The sequence below is a fragment of the Liolophura sinensis genome, chromosome 13, assembly GCF_032854445.1.
Source record: "Liolophura sinensis isolate JHLJ2023 chromosome 13, CUHK_Ljap_v2, whole genome shotgun sequence".
Taxonomy (NCBI): Eukaryota; Metazoa; Mollusca; class Polyplacophora; order Chitonida; family Chitonidae; genus Liolophura; species Liolophura sinensis.
This window is the reverse complement of record NC_088307.1, coordinates 16,069,121-16,085,227: the sequence shown is the minus strand read 5'-3', so window position 1 is coordinate 16,085,227 and position 16,107 is coordinate 16,069,121. Positions and strand designations below refer to the sequence as shown.

At 39.0% G+C, this 16,107-nt stretch overlaps 3 protein-coding genes across 3 annotated transcripts in view; 2 read left to right on the top strand and 1 right to left on the bottom strand.

Moving 5' to 3' along the window:
* LOC135480683 (V-type proton ATPase subunit G-like) overlaps window positions 1-16,107 on the top strand; it is a 141,020-nt gene that overhangs the window by 6,239 nt on the left and 118,674 nt on the right. The window lies entirely within an intron of this gene.
* On the bottom strand, window positions 57-6,163 carry LOC135480547 (calcyclin-binding protein-like). The gene is made up of 6 exons (XM_064760402.1): window positions 6,000-6,163; window positions 4,644-4,881; window positions 3,891-3,987; window positions 1,992-2,091; window positions 1,439-1,545; window positions 57-467 (listed from the first exon to the last, which is right to left on the bottom strand). Exons 1-6 carry the CDS (start codon window positions 6,015-6,017, stop codon window positions 317-319), a joined length of 711 nt encoding a protein of 236 aa, XP_064616472.1. The 5' UTR covers window positions 6,018-6,163; the 3' UTR covers window positions 57-316.
* On the top strand, window positions 6,382-13,047 carry LOC135480653 (surfeit locus protein 6 homolog). Its single transcript, XM_064760549.1, has 5 exons — window positions 6,382-6,530; window positions 8,489-8,654; window positions 9,115-9,249; window positions 10,792-10,920; window positions 12,045-13,047. Exons 2-5 carry the CDS (start codon window positions 8,513-8,515, stop codon window positions 12,674-12,676), a joined length of 1,038 nt encoding a protein of 345 aa, XP_064616619.1. The 5' UTR covers window positions 6,382-6,530; window positions 8,489-8,512; the 3' UTR covers window positions 12,677-13,047.

Below are 16,107 nucleotides of genomic sequence, written 5' to 3'. Positions count from 1 at the left end.
CCTTCAAAGAGTAAGAATTTCTATGCTTTAAGGCCTAAAAAAAAAAAAAAAAAAAAAAAAAAAAAAAACAACTTGAACTTAGATTTAAGTTAGAAGTCTTTAATACATCATTGTCCCTCTTCATGGAAATACTTTCTAACTGACAACTTCCATCCTAACAAACCACAGCATCTAGCTGATCTACTTTTCCTCAACAAAGCTCTTTGTTCAGTTGGCATGAGCACAGTATTGCTCAATGACATTTTCTCATTGATCTTATCACAACGTCACCGTAAGGTAGGTATTTGCAGTATATTCAGGTCAGACACAGAGCCGATCACATGGGAGGTAACTCTGACCCTGACTTGTTTCTGGAATCGTACATTGCCTTGGTGATGGTACGCTTCATTTCGTCATCGCCTTCATCATACATCTTCTGCAGCATATTCATCATACCTGCATTAGGATCTCCGCTATCTAGGTCAGGCCTGTTGGGAGAAATACACCAAGAATGCATTATTTGTGTCACATGATTATCTAGGTCAGGCCTGTTGGGAGAAATACACCAAGAATGCATCATTTGTGTCACATGATTATCTAGGTCAGGCCTGTTGGGAGAAATACACCAAGAATGCATCATTTGTGTCACATGATTATCTAGGTCAGGCCTGTTGGGAGAAATACACCAAGAATGCATCATTTGTGTCACATGATTATCTAGGTCAGGCCTGTTGGGAGAAATACACCAAGAATGCATCATTTGTGTCACATAATTATCCAGGTCAGGCCTGTTGGGAGAAATACACCAAGAATGCATCATTTGTGTCACATGATTATCTAGGTCAGGCCTGATGGGAGAAATACACCAAGAATGCATTATTTGTGTCACATGATTTTCAGGACATCAAACCTCTGTTCATTAGTCACAGAGAGAGCTTCAACAGAAAATAATTTGTCCAAATACACGTACAAATGATAATGAGATCCGCATTTTTTAAAAGATTTTTAAAATGTCGACAACTCATGAAAAAATCATAATCTTATGAACAGCTGTGTGAAAACCAAATTAATAGATTTGCCCATGTAAACACTTCACTGACACTTACAACGAAAAAAAAAAAGGTAATGTACCTGGGGTCTTAACTGTCTGAAACCATAAAGACAGAACTTTGTCCTAACCTTGGTAATCAGCTGTTCCCACTGACTGGTGTCAGCTTCCATCATGTGTAATTACATAACTATCCTGTTTTATTTTTGTTTTGTTTCTTTTGGGGGGGAGGGGGGGTGGCAATGATTCAGTCCAGTTCAATCCATCTCCTTAAAACTTACATGAACATAACGCTCTCCTCTGACCTAGTCCCACCTCACCCCTCCACCCCACCCCTCCCCATTCGAAAGCGCCAGAACTAATTGGTAGTGCTGACTAAAACAATCAGACCCATTTAGTTACTTTACTCACTTTGGCATTGGTTTATCCTTGACCTTTTTCTCCTGTTGTGTCACAAAACCCCAAGTTTTACCAGGCTCTTTCTTTTTCAGCATTAACAAAACTGTTCCTGTTTTTATCTGAAAAATAATGAACAAATAAACTACTCCAAAATATATCTTGGAAAAAAACGTTTCATCACTGTAGGTAATATTCTATAATATTCATCAAGAAATGCATTCTCTGAGAGCAACATTTTAGGTAACTTACCATACACGGCAAAATCAACATACACTTTGCTCGGAGAAGTTATGGCACAGAAATATTAGTTGCTAACTTTCTTGAGTGGTGCTTTATTCATTTGTTACATTGGTGTTTTACTCAAGAATATATTACTTGTACGATGCTACCCACCATAATGATGGGAGGAAAGCAGGCAGAGCAGGTGGGAGGAAAGCAGGCAGAGCGGGTGGGTAAACCCACGCCCTTCCACTTTACGCCAGCATTCGCTTTTGTTCTTCTTGCATGGTGGTGGTTTTCCTTAAATTTGAGTTAGACTAAATCCAGGACCCTCTGACTGACTTACCTTTACATAGCTCTCATCTGGAATGATTGGATGAAGCAAGTTTATGATGCTGAGTTCATGGTTGTAGTTGTTCAACTCACTAATCCGTAGTTTGAAAGACCTGAAATAATAAATAAAGTTATATTTATTTATTTATTTGATTGGTGTTTTACATTGTACTCAAGAATATTTCACTTATACAACGGTGGCCAGCATTATGGTGGGAGAGGAAACCGAGTCCAGGGAAAACCCATGACCATCCGCAGGTTGCGGCAGACCTTCCCACTTACGGCGGGAGAGGAAGCCAGCATGAGCTCGACTTGAACTCAGAGCGAATGCATTGGTAAGAGGCTCCTGTGTTATTAAGCTGCGCTAAATAATGTCATAAACTCAATGAGTTCCATGGACTGTCATACAGTTCAAGCTCCTGTGCATCACACTTATTGTCTTTATTCACTGTCGTTTGTAATACTTGTAATAGTAATTTAATGTACAGCTTCATTCACTTCTCTCTTTTCAATGTACACAGTAATTTACTGAGCACCGAGAGGATCACTGTCACGGTGTGATTCAGTCATGGAGTCTAAGAGCAGATTTCAGAATCAGCAGCTCTCTTAAGCATTTGTTTTTCACTCTGGGACAAACTTCTATTGACTTACTCCATAGCACTGTGACCTTTTTATATTCTGATGATACTGTGACCCACAAGTACGTACATTCTGATGATACTGTGACCAACATGTACATACATTCTGATCATACTGTGACCCACATGGATGTACATTCTGATGATACTGTGACCAACATGTACATACATTCTGATCATACTGTGACCCACAAGTACGTACATTCTGATGATACTGTGACCAACATGTACATACATTCTGATCATACTGTGACCCACAGGTACGTACATTCTGATTATACTGTGTCCCACAAGTACGTACATTCTGATGATACTGTGACCAACATGTACATACATTCTGATCATACTGTGACCCACAGGTACGTACATTCTCATCATACTGTGACCCACAGGTACGTACATTCTGATGATACTGTGACCAACATGTACATACATTCTGATCATACTGTGACCCACAAGTACATACATTCTCATCATACTGTGACCCACAGGTACGTACATTCTGATGATACTGTGACCAACATGTACATACATTCTGATCATACTGTGACCCACATGGACGTACATTCTGATGATACTGTGACCCACAAGTACATACATTCTGATGATACTGTGACCAACATGTACATACATTCTGATCATACTGTGACCCACATATACGTACATTCAGATGATACTGTGACCCACATGGATGTACATTCAGATGATACTGTGACCCACATGGACGTACATTCTGATCATACTGTGACCCACATACACGTACATTCAGATGATACTGTGACCCACATGGATGTACATTCTGATGATACTGTGACCCATCTGTACATACATTCTGATGATACTGTGACCCACATGTACATACATTGTAATGATACTGTGACCCACATGTACGTATATTCTGATGATACTGTGACCCATCTGTACATACATTCTGATCATACTGTGACCCACATGTACGTTAATTCAGATGATACTGTGACCCACATGTACGTACATTCTGATGGTACTGTGACCCACATGTACGTTAATTCAGATGATACTGTGACCCACATGTACGTACATTCTGATGGTACTGTGACCCACATGTACGTACATTCAGATGGTACTCTGACCCACATGTACGTACATTCAGACGGTACTCTGACCCACATGTACGTACATTCAGATGGTACTCTGACCCACATGTACGTACATTCAGACGGTACTGTGATCCACTTGTGTACATTTTGATGACACTCTCACCTCATGTACACATACAATTTGAAGATACTTACTCTTTGGCAAAGTCACAGTGAACTTTTTCCTTGGGTACATTTTCCACACCCTCAGCTGTCACATAAATCTTCATAAACTTTTCAGACTGATCCCAACCTGCACACAGTGAACAGACACCCATGTATAAGTATGTAGGTGAGCTTGGGGTTTAATGTCATACTTAGAAATTTTCAGTCATATCACATCAAGGATTCAATAGGCGTGTGTGCATATAGAGTGTCTTCTTGTGGCAAAACGTGGTCGTGTCACATAAGTGCTGCTGTCACTAAAGTATTATGCCAGACACCAGGCATGACACTCCACCATTATACTGACACAGGGCCAACTAGTCCTGTTTCCTTGTTCTAAATTCTCAGTGCTGAGTGCCATGCGAGGTAACAACAAGTGCCATTTTTTTTAAGTCATTATGACCTGATCCAGGTTTGAACCCGAACACCCATGTGAACACATGAATTAATTATTTATTTTTACTAAGTGTATGTTTGACTTTTGTAAATTTGGAGAATTCCATGGTTAACTATGTTACAAAGCGAACTAATGCATCTAAAATTTTAGCTATTACAAACAGCTCTATATTAAAGTTGCTCTGTATGGCCTTTGGCTGATCTGTAGATTAAATTTTTTGACAACTCTGACATTTATCGAGACACTGTGTCCCAATGTATGTCAGCTGGAATTTTAACATAGTGTGTTTACCCTGATGGATTAGATGCCACAGTGATTGTCAGTTTGCGCTTGTTTTTATTTTTTACCATAAGAATCCAGCTGTTTTGTGTAGACACGTTTTGCTGAGGCTGTCGCTTTGCTTTTCTGATTAGCAGCCTCGCTTCCATCTCCTGATCCTTTTGACGCCCCCGCTGCTCGTTCCTTCTCTTCTCTGCTCAAAATTTCTGTTTCCAGTCTTCTTATTTCTAGTGATAAGGCATCTGTGACTCGTTTCCGACTGGCTTCGCCTAAAAGCCTTTGAAACTCCGCCACATCTTTTCGCAGCTAAAACACAGGGAAATTATACGTACATTCTTTAGATGCTCTCGATTATGCTTATGTGATATTGTAAACATGCACTTATTTAATGTTATATTTTCAAGTTGATAAAACATCATTATGTCAGAGTCAAATTCTTGTAGTAATGCCATTGTGTTTATAAAATTTCCATTATTAGCAAGAAAATTAGCAAGAAATTAGCCATGAAATATGATCGCCATGGGCGTCACTGTATCATACATGAAGTCCTCTTAGCCCCAGGTGGCTACTTCCTCTCTTTATATTCGGCTTTATATAGCCACAGGGGGAACCCTGCAATGGTAAACCATACAGATTCACAACATGTCTGCCACGTCCTTTTCCAAACAATGGCTGCAGTCCACAACCGGTGTCAAGTTTAGCTCTTACCTATCAACTTGTCCGCACACGCAACATCCCAGGTATATTCAATTCGGTAATGGCACACCAGCCCCGTATTCGCTACACAGCTGACCATTTCTATGCAAGGCGGCCATAAGGCTCTAGTTTTCTTTTCAAGTTTATTTATTTATTTATTTGATTGGTGTTTTACGCCGTACTCAAGAATATTTCACTTATACAATGGCGGCCAGCATTATGGTGGGAGGAAACCGGGCACAGCCCAGGGGAAACCCACGACCATCCGCAGGTTGCTGGCAAACCTTCCCACGTATGGCTGGAGAGGAAGCCAGCATTGGCTGGACTTGAACTCACAGCGACCACATTGGTGCCTTTCAAGACCCGTAACTGTGGCAGAGGCAAAATGGCTGCTGCTTTAGCGATGCCTGTGAGGTGAATTTGGGTCTCGTGTGTTCTTACCAAGTGGAATATATGTGAGATGTTGCATGTGCAAGCGAGTTTAGAGAGGTAAGAGCCAAGTTTTGGACTGGAGCCATTGTTTGGTAAGAACTTGTCGGACATGGCGTGAATCGGTGAATGGTTTATCACTGGTTTCCCTTGTGACTGCGATACTCTGCCAGCCCAATATAAAGGAAGGATTTAAAGTAGCCATCTGGGGCTTATGCACCCCATGAGGTCATACTTAGAGAAAGTGAAAGTCTGACAATAGCCACATTAAGGGTTACGTCCGCAGTTTATCAGCCTACCTCCTCGATATTTGACATTGCCTGTGTTTCACTTTGCACTTTAGCTGTTATATTCGTCGGAACAATCTGTGTACACGAAAAGGTTTCCTTGTGTGATACAAATTGTAATTCTTCGTTGTTTTCAATGTTGGACTTCCCTCGATCGGCATGCGTTTGCTACAGTAGAGCTATGTTCGCTTTTAGTAGCCGCATCAGCGTATCTCACCATTTCCTTTCTTCTCGTGAACAGTACTTAAAACGAAAACTATTGGCGTCTTGTAATAGTATATTGTGCGTACCAAATTTGTTTTAATCGCTTTGTTATGATTTCGACTGTCGAATTCATGTACTGGTATAAGTACGAAACCAAAGGTAAGCATTGTATCACGAATCACAAAATGGAAGTAGTGTTGAACACGTGCACGTTTCCTTACGTTATGAAATTTAAAGATTTTGACTGTTGTTAAGTTTCTGGGAGCATTTTCCTGTGGTTCATTACAGAAGAGTACTGTTATCATGCAGGAGGCTGGATATTCTGCTCTTCAATTGAAGGTATTTAAAGACAGTAAAATTAAGGAAAAATATTTTAAACAGGCGACACAACCTCTACGCCCGTGGGGAAAACCTATGCACATTTTGACTTCTTCGACGTTCGTGGGTCTATTTTCCCTCAACGTTTTCTGAAATTACGATGTTTTGGACAAAAGGCTATAAGGCAACGTGGCTTACGAGAAAACGGTCTATAAAATTGGTGTAAGAATTAAATGTGAAACCAGATAAACAAAATCATCTACCAGCAATATAGAGACCTCAATCTATTCAATCCTTGCAAAGCCACACAGCTCTAAAGCTTTGCTCTAAATACTGTATATCTCTCTTCACGTTGAAAACTACCAGTACGTGAATTTAGAAACTAAAGTATCATGCTCTCAAGTAATGTGGGGCCTCCGTGGCTCAATCGGTTAGCGCGCTAGCGCAGCGTAATGACCCAGAAGCCTCTCACCAATGCGGTCGCTGTGAGTTCAAGACCAGCTCATGCTGCCTTCCTCTCCGGCCGTACGTGGGAAGGTCTGTCAGCAACCTGCGGATGGTCGTGGGTTTCCCCCGGGCTGTGCCCGGTTTCCGCCCACCATAATGCTGACCGCCGTTGTATAAGTGAAATATTCTTGAGTACGGTGTAAAACACCAATCAAAAAAAAAAAAAAAAAAAAAAATCTCAAGTAATGTGGTTTTATGGTATAAACATTAGGCCTACTTATTGGAATGAAAAAACTGTCCCCTATTGACATGTGCTAGACGATGTTTACATAGATAGGCCTACTTGGGGAGCGACATATGGGCCAAAACATCTTTTTCGTTATCATATAATTGAAATTGAAATTACGACATAAAACCCCAAGCATACATACATACATGCATGTCTTCAGCAGTTGTGCTCATGTAATCGTTGCCCAAAGCTAAGCCAGATGTTCCTACTGTAATGCCCAGCTTTGGTCACATAGACTTCCATGCGGACAATTTCATTGAAAAAAACCCGCCTTCAACCCTACCTTATTTTTGCTGTCTGCCGATTCCTCAAAGCACCCTAAATGTAGTATGTGAAAGCCAGCACTGGTAAGCCATCTTTCAAAAGTAATCCAGCCATTTAAACTTTTGAATCGGACAACTCAAACCAAAGTCTGCCTTGTTGGGATTTTTTTTTTTTTTTTTTTTTTTTTTTCATCTTCGGGCAGGGTGATGGGCCATGAAAATTTTATCTCACCCAACATTCTGTTTACAGGGCATGGAATTCGTAAAGAGAATGTTGGGTAGGATAAACATGGCAGACATTGAGTTGTCTGATTCAAAAGTTTATGCTGCTGGATCACTTTTGAAAGACGGTTTACCAATGCTGGCTTTGACATTACATTTCGGGCGTTTAGGGAATCAGTGGATAGCAAAAATAAGGTTGGGTTCTAGCCATTTTTGTAGTGAAATTGGCCGCAAGGAAGTCTATATGACCGAGGCTGGGCGTTACGGTTGGAACATCCACCAGCTTGGCTTTGGGCTAATGTAATCTGTCACTCCTGACTCCCAATTTCCCATGCCTGACTCTCACGAGAGCTTTTGCTGCTCGCAGCTTTGTGAGTTGTACATGAAGGTCACTTATATACTGCCACATGTGTAGGCCTATGCTGCTCACAACTTTGTGAGTTGTACATGAAGGTCACTTATATACTGCCACATGTGTAGGCCTATGCTGCTCACAATTTTTGTGAATTGTACATGAAGGTCACTTGTATCACGCCATATTCTCAGTTTTAATAACACCTGGACTGTTAACCTCAGCCGTAGCACTCTGACATCTTCAAAGATGCAGAATAACCGTCAGTGTGACATACATTTCAACCCTGTTTACTAAAGAGCCATAACTGTTAAAATTTTCTTAATGTCCTTCTTCTAGGATTGTCTCAAAGAGTTGTTGATTACTCATTTATAAATTTTGGTGTTTTTATTCCTGAATTTGTCAGCGTTGGCTATAAGACAATCGGGAGATGGATGAGGCGGGGCTGAGCTCTCGAATTAAGGAGGACAATGACTTTTTCAAGCGCCTGGTGGATAGGATTCCTGTACATGTGTACTTCGATCAGGAGACTAAGGACGAGATAAGAGGTGAAGTTGGCACAGATGATGAAGGTAAATACTCACTGTTCTGTTTGTGTTAATAATCACAAATGATACTGGACAAGATTTCAGTTTTTACTCTTTGACGCCATAAGGCTGAAGGGTAATGTCATGGCTCTGTGTGTGTCTGTCTCTCCAGTCTTTGTTTTCACCATATCTCTGAAGCTACTGAAAGGAAATTCTTGAAGTTTTGCGGAGATAATCATTTGGACTCATTTGACCTGTGCATATTAATCCACGTAATTTGCATAATTGTCAGTTTTTTTGTCCACTGTGTATTTTTGAACACATTAGCATGATTAAAAGGAAATTCACACAGGTTTGGAGAAGAGGTCATTGTGACTCAAGTGTCTCTTTGGCCTTCCAAATCTATACTTCCTCAAATGTATATATCTATGGTGGCAGGGAATCACAAAATAGACAGAACTCAAGTTACTTATGAAAGGATCCCTTTTACATATTCTTTCTTCAGGGAACAAGCCAAAGAAAAAAAAGCGAAATGCTAGACGTGATGAAAGGAGAGGGAAACTTGTTGACCCGATGGAGGGTAAAACTGTGACCCAACTTCAGGATGAGTTAGATAACAAAACTACAGCTGACCCAGAAGGTATGTATCATCTCATTTACAAAGGTGGTGAATGAAAGTGGTAAATAAGATTTCTTAATTGTTAAAAATGTCTTATTTCAGTTAGACATGATTTTCTTCCATTTTAATATGTAATTCATCTTTTCAATTGGCTGAGTGGTCCAATTAATGAGAAAATTGGTTATGGATTTTAAGCCTTGAATAGCCGATTGTTGGATTTCGCCATGATTGTTCGTGCAAAAGACTTACTTGAACATGTTATTGAACATAAAGTCAGTTACAGTATTGCCGAGTACTTTTTTTTCTTGTTATTTGCTATAACTTCAGGGCACTGAAAAGCCCTAGGTCTATATTTCGGCAGGGATCAGGTCAAAACGACCGCTAGCCAAAGTGCTTGGCTCTAATACCGCTGCAAGATACGTGCGTTATTGGCACTATACTTAGTTAATTTGATCTTTATGAAGCTTTCAACATAACAAGATATGTTTAAACAACATTTTGGAGCACTTCTTTGTGCTCATGTGGTGTTTGACTCAACCAGATAAAAACATGGCAGTTGGGCTGATGACAGCTGAGCATTTGAAATACTGGCTTTAAAGACCAAAAAAAGTTTTTTTTTTTAGTTCAGATCCCTTTTCTGCACAGAAAGGCTTTAATTTATATACTGGTATTTTATATTTATCAAATGCAGTAAACTTATACCAGTGCGGCACACTGTGATCCACAATTATCAATTGAGAGAGACCATCAATACATAGATTCTGTCAGTCTACATTTATTTTCTAAACAAGATGAAATGACTTAGTGAGAATTTTGCAGTAATAAAAATAGTATCTATGATCTTAGCCATATGCGGTGTGGTATTGGGCTGCCGTTCCATAACTCATTCGTGTTATTCGTATGCTTTTCTATGCAGTGTTTTGGCGCTTCGGTCGGTGCCTCCATTTTTGACTATATGGCTAATGAACTCAAATGTCTACTTATGATATTAAGGTTCTTAACGATAGAAAATACCAAGTGCAAAAAAGTTTTGTGGCAAATCTCAAAGTGGACAAAAACACTAAAAAAAAATGCAGTAAAACAAAATCAACTTTTTTATCTACTAACTTTAAAAAAGCATATACCAAACCTTTACTTACTGATGACTTGTAATTTTGCTGGACTGGGAGTTTATTATTAGAAATTAACGTGGAGAGAAGAATAAAAAATTTTCCATGAAAGTTCCAGTGGAAATTTTAGAGTAGAACCATTGTTGGAAGGTTGGTCATCGTACGCCCAACAAATATATTATTAATCATAGCCTAAGGTAACCTTTAGTTACCAGCTGGTGCAAGTCCAGCTCATGCTGGCTTCCTCTCCGGCGTGAAGCTACGTGGGAAGGTCTGCCAGAAACCTGCGGATGGTTGTGGGTTTCCGCCAGGCTCTGCCGGTTTCCTCCCACCATAATGCTGGCTGCGGCCGTGTAAGTGAAATATTCTTGAGTATGGTGTAAAACATTAATCAAATAAATCAAATAAATAAATAAATAAATTTGATTTTTGTATTTTGTTCTGATTCATGTAGGAATGCGTGTAAAGTCAAAGAAGAAGAAAACCAAGAAGTCTGACAAAGGAAGGTCTGAGACTCTGAAAGAGGTGCCCAGCAAGGAGGAGCTTAGAGAGAGACTTCTCAGAAGGATTGAAGAGTTGAAAGGTAATCTATGTGAAGCAAAAGTCTGCATGTATCATGACATCAAAAGCGGTGGTTTGAACTATTCGTGGGACGGTAAGTACAGCATTTTAGTACAAAATATGTGGATCCAGAGGTTTCAGGTACTGGACAAAGGGGCTTTTGGGGAGTGCGGATTTTTTTAGCTCGCTGGTGGGAAGGTCTGGCAGCAACATGCGGATGGTTGTGGGTTTCCCCTGGGCTATGCCTGGTTTTCTCCCACCATAATGCTGGTGTAATGCTTGTATAAGTGAAATATTCTTGAGTACGGTGTAAAACAGCAATCAAATAAATAAATAAATAAATTTAGTGCACTGGTGAGAAGTACCAAGCTAATGTCAAGAATGTCCTACCCCATCTTTTTACATTTAGCAAACTATCATGCAGCTATACTCCACTGTATTTATTACCTGTTGACTTCTTGCTGGGATGCATTGATGGTGTCAGGTATATATCTCTGCCTTTCCATCTGGCACACTTTCCTTCTGCATTAATGTCTAAAGAAAAAGTATGTAGGCAAACTAAAATTACATGTGTGTCACAGATACGAACATAGAAGTAAAAAAGTCTTAGCCTATAAAATTTGAACCCCATTGGGGAATAATTTTGGTGGCCATCTACAATTGATTGAATTGATTGAAAACAATTGATTAATTGATTGAAAACCAAGAATTTTTATATTTCACTTAGGTGATTAAGTCATTAATACAAAACATGCTTTGTATCATCGGTGCATTCACCATTGAGAGGTCATAAGTTAAAGGTCAAAATCTGAAGTTTTGATTGGTGAATAATCTTGTAAGTCTTTAGTGGACGAAAAATCTGGAATTAATTTGTGCTTATTAAGCGCTTTCTGTATATATCATTGATACATTGACAGGCTTTAAAATTCTGTTCAAAATCAGTTGGCACCAAGCTGATAACATATTTGCCTATTGAGCACAAACATTAGTGAGACACACTATAAATAACCCAGTGTCAAGTGATTTTCCAGGTGTCTTCAGATGCGAAGTTTCATATTTTTGCAAACTAAATGTTAGCAAAAATTGCTTCACATGCAAAACAGTATATAGCAGTATATACATAGTTTTTGTCATTCTGTTCTGCAGGGAAAAGAGGACATAGAAGTCCAGAAGAATGGATTGAACAGAAAAAACTGAAGAGGAAAGCAAGCAAGCTAAAGCAGAAAATGAGGGCGAAAAAGGAGAAATTGAATCCTGTTAAGGGAGACAACTCTAGGAATGTTTTGCCAAACGGAGAAATTACCTCCCCTGTTAATCCGGTTTATAACAAAGAAGGGAAAATAGTGTTCAGCAAATTTGACTTTTCTGACACTGGTGAGAAAACCAAAACGCCAATGGCTGATCTTACAGGAAAAGACTATAAAAAAATTCTGGACAATCTGGAAAAACGTAAGGAGAAAGTTAAAAAATTACAGGAAACGAACGTTCTAGCTGCTAGGGAACTGCAGAAAAAGTCTGCATGGCAAATGGCCATTGGCAAGGCTGAGGGTGTTAAAATTAAAGATGACCCAGAATTGTTAAAGAAAGCATTAAAGAGGAAAGAAAAACGTAAAGAAAAGTCTGCGAAGTCATGGAAATTCCGAGAGGAGAAAACAGAGCAGAAGAAGAAAGAGCGTCAGGAAAAACGCCAGAAAAATATTGACTCTAGAAAACAGACAAAACAGAAAAACAAACTGAAAAAGGCGGTGAAAAAAGGCCGCATAATTCCAGGCTTCTAAGAAATTACATGAAAAATATGTTGCTTAATGTTTTGTACATCTTTATTAGGAATTTGTGATTGATTGAGTAATCTCAGGTGGGTCATTTAAACAATGACATTAATGAAATGTTAATGCATTTTTACATAAATAACATAAACTTTCATCATCTTTTAAGTGGTTATTTTGTCCATTGAAATTGTTTTTAGAAACATAGAAACAAGCAGAGGTAGTTTTTGTGAAGTTTTGTTCTCGGGGAGGACATGAGTGGTCGCACTGGAGAATTAAGTACTTCAGTCTGAGATGCTTTACAATAAACTTGCAGTCGCACCTAAATCAAACAAAACATCAAATAAAATATTTTCTCAGCCCAACATTGAAACAAGACAACTTGGGGAAGTACTTGTGATAAAACTGCATTAAAACAAAATGTTTCACTCTCTTGTGTGAGTTAAGACTAAACGTGTGGCATGAGGCTTTACGATCAAGTGAGTATTTCATGCAAGTGATGTCAAGCTATTGTAGAGAGTAATTCATGCAGTGTAAGTATTAACGTGTGGAAAGGTTACATGTTAGATAATGGTATTGTTCAGAAAATTTACCTTGACCAGTTCTTATCCAATGGTTGAGAACATTCCCAGACTGTTACTGCAAACTTCTTTCCTGCAGCACGTGATAATGAACGAGTCTCTTTGTGGGATATGCATATGTATATATACATACATATATATATATATATATATATATATATATATATATACAGTATATATAAGGTCTAAACAAAATAAGGACCACATTCTCAAAATTTTGTGGGTAATGTTTCTTCCAACTCTTTTTTTTTGTAAACTTTTTGTAAAAAGTGACATGTACAAGAAAAAAAATTAGGTATGATGTTGTGTGGAAGAGGGCCCAAAACATACTCAGTTAAGAGAAGAGTATCTGCCTAGTCCATATTTCCTCACTAGAACTTACAGCAGATATTGTGAAAAAGCGAACGGCAAGATGCGATTCCAGCCAGAAGTCATTCCATTCAAAATCATTAAGAGTTTCTGAGTGTATGATCTTTGTAATGTTAGCACTCCTTACACACACAATGGCAGGTGCAAGTCAAGTACAAACGGAGAAGGTGTCAAAAATTTTTGTTCATCAAAATATTGTTCAAAATCAAATTATCAGGCAGAAAACTAACTGTGGACAAGTAGTAAACAACTAGAAGTGCTTGGTTGCAGGTGAAATAAGATAAGGTCGCTAATCTGGCAACAGTAGCGATATTTGAGAACTCTTGCTGATTTTAAATAGAGGAATATCGAAGTAAAACTGTGAAATGCTGTCAAGGCTTATCACAATATCTTCTGCAAGTTCTTGTTAGAAAATTCAAACTCAGTATCTGCCATACTGAATGCTGATCTAATCTGAATGAGCCCATTGTCTCATATGCTGGCCACACTGGATTCAGAATCCTAGGGTTACAGCCAGTGGCCTGTCGACTCGTTTAATGGGTGGATAAAAGAGAAAATTAATTGATAATGAACTCCTTGTTTTTGACTGTTTCAGTGTGGGATAAATGGAAGAAGGGCTGTTTGGGCGCCCACTTTCATATTTCAGGCTAACCGTTGTTTAAGATTCATTCGGACCGTGCCTGGGGATACATGCATGTCAAATACTTGTTTGACCATTGTTGGTGTACTGTGACTGTGAAAGGTTTCATATGATTGTGTCTTTGTCATGGTACAGTGAGGCAGGTTGTAAATTTTGTCAGCATTGAAACCAGTCAGCTACAAGGTGATCAATGTTTGCGATAGTATCAAAACTGGTGTTCAAAAGTGACACTAAACCTGAGGTAGAGAATGAACAATGAAAACAACACTATACCAAATCTGCATATGCACCAATTAAGTTTCCAACATGAAGTTTGAAAGGTATACTGTTTTATTTTGACATATCATAATTCGAAGTATGCAAAATTGCTTACCTTGAGAAAGTGCAGAAATGTTATCCATTTTAACCCATCAGGCACAAGTTATTTCTGTATCCAAGAACGCAGCTGTTTTTCCATGGCTGTTGCTTAAACCCTGGGTTGCCTGTTAGCCATACGGGTGAGGGGTATGAGAAATGTGATGTGTTTCTCTTAAGTCCAGATTAAATGTTGATTGAACGAAATATAAAGCTCGTCAGAACAAAAAGGGTGTTGCTCTAAGTCATGTTTTTTGTTGTTTTTTTTCTTTTTTTTTTTTTGCTGGTTTACCCCAAACATTTCTCATGGTTTCACCCCCAACATGCCCAAAATTGTTACTGCAAGCATAGAAGTAAAAAAAAAAAATTTACCACATATTTCAACAACAGTCTGAAGCCGCTGTGATTAGCCTACTTGCTCAGAATAATTGGGGGCCTTCTCACCAATGTGGTTTGCGTGGATACATGACCAAGGTCATGCTGGCCTATTTCTTGTCACATATGGGGAAGATTGTAGTGTTTAGTACATGTGTCTTGTAATACGTTAGTACACGCAGAGGTATGAAGTGTAACGTATTGTATGATGGGACATTGTCTGAGCCGAGCTACATGGCATGACGGTGAGTGGACATCTTACATCAGTCAGCTGTCATCAGTCATTCTTCAGTACAATACAAAACACCAATCTTATAACTTAAACAAAAATTTTTTTTTTTTTTTTTTGATTGGTGTTTTACGCCGTACTCAAGAATATTTCACTTATACGACGGCGGCCAGCATTATGGTGGGTGGAAACAGAGCAGAGCTGGACTTGAACTCACAGCGACCGCATTGGTGAGAGACTCTTGGGTCATTATGCTGCGCTAGCGTGCTAACCGACTGAGCCACGGAGGCCCCCAAACAAAAATTAAACACCAATCACCAATGAAATAAATATATATTAAAGCGACAAGGTGTGGTTCTTGCTTTGCACAAGGAAATATGTGGATTCCCCACTCTTAACATTTCATGAAGCCTCAGTGCCAAAAAACCGGTCAACGACGCTGGTGTAGCTGTTTGCTCAATCAACTTTCATGGAAGACCATTTGTCTATATGGCCAGTGCGCATATCTGTATGTCACTCGTGGGAAAGTTGGTTAGCAACTTGGCAAATGTCACTACGTTGTAAACCCAGAAAAATTAACCCATAAAACAGGTCGCCAGCAAGTATCAAAGTGTAAAATTGAATAATTAACTCCTGGCCAAAAACTGTACGTAATTGACCAGTTGTTATATCATTATACTGTTGTCAGCCAGCAACCTGCGGTTGAGGTTCCCCGAGCACCGTTTCCTCCAATCATAATGATGGCTGTTGTCGTATAAGCGTAAAACACCAATCAAATAAATACTATAAATTGTACTTTTGTTAGAATTTAGTATGTTTCTTTGTGACATAATTGTAAATGCATATGGGCTTCTGACAACTGTTATTTATTACAACAATGAAATGAGTACTTAAT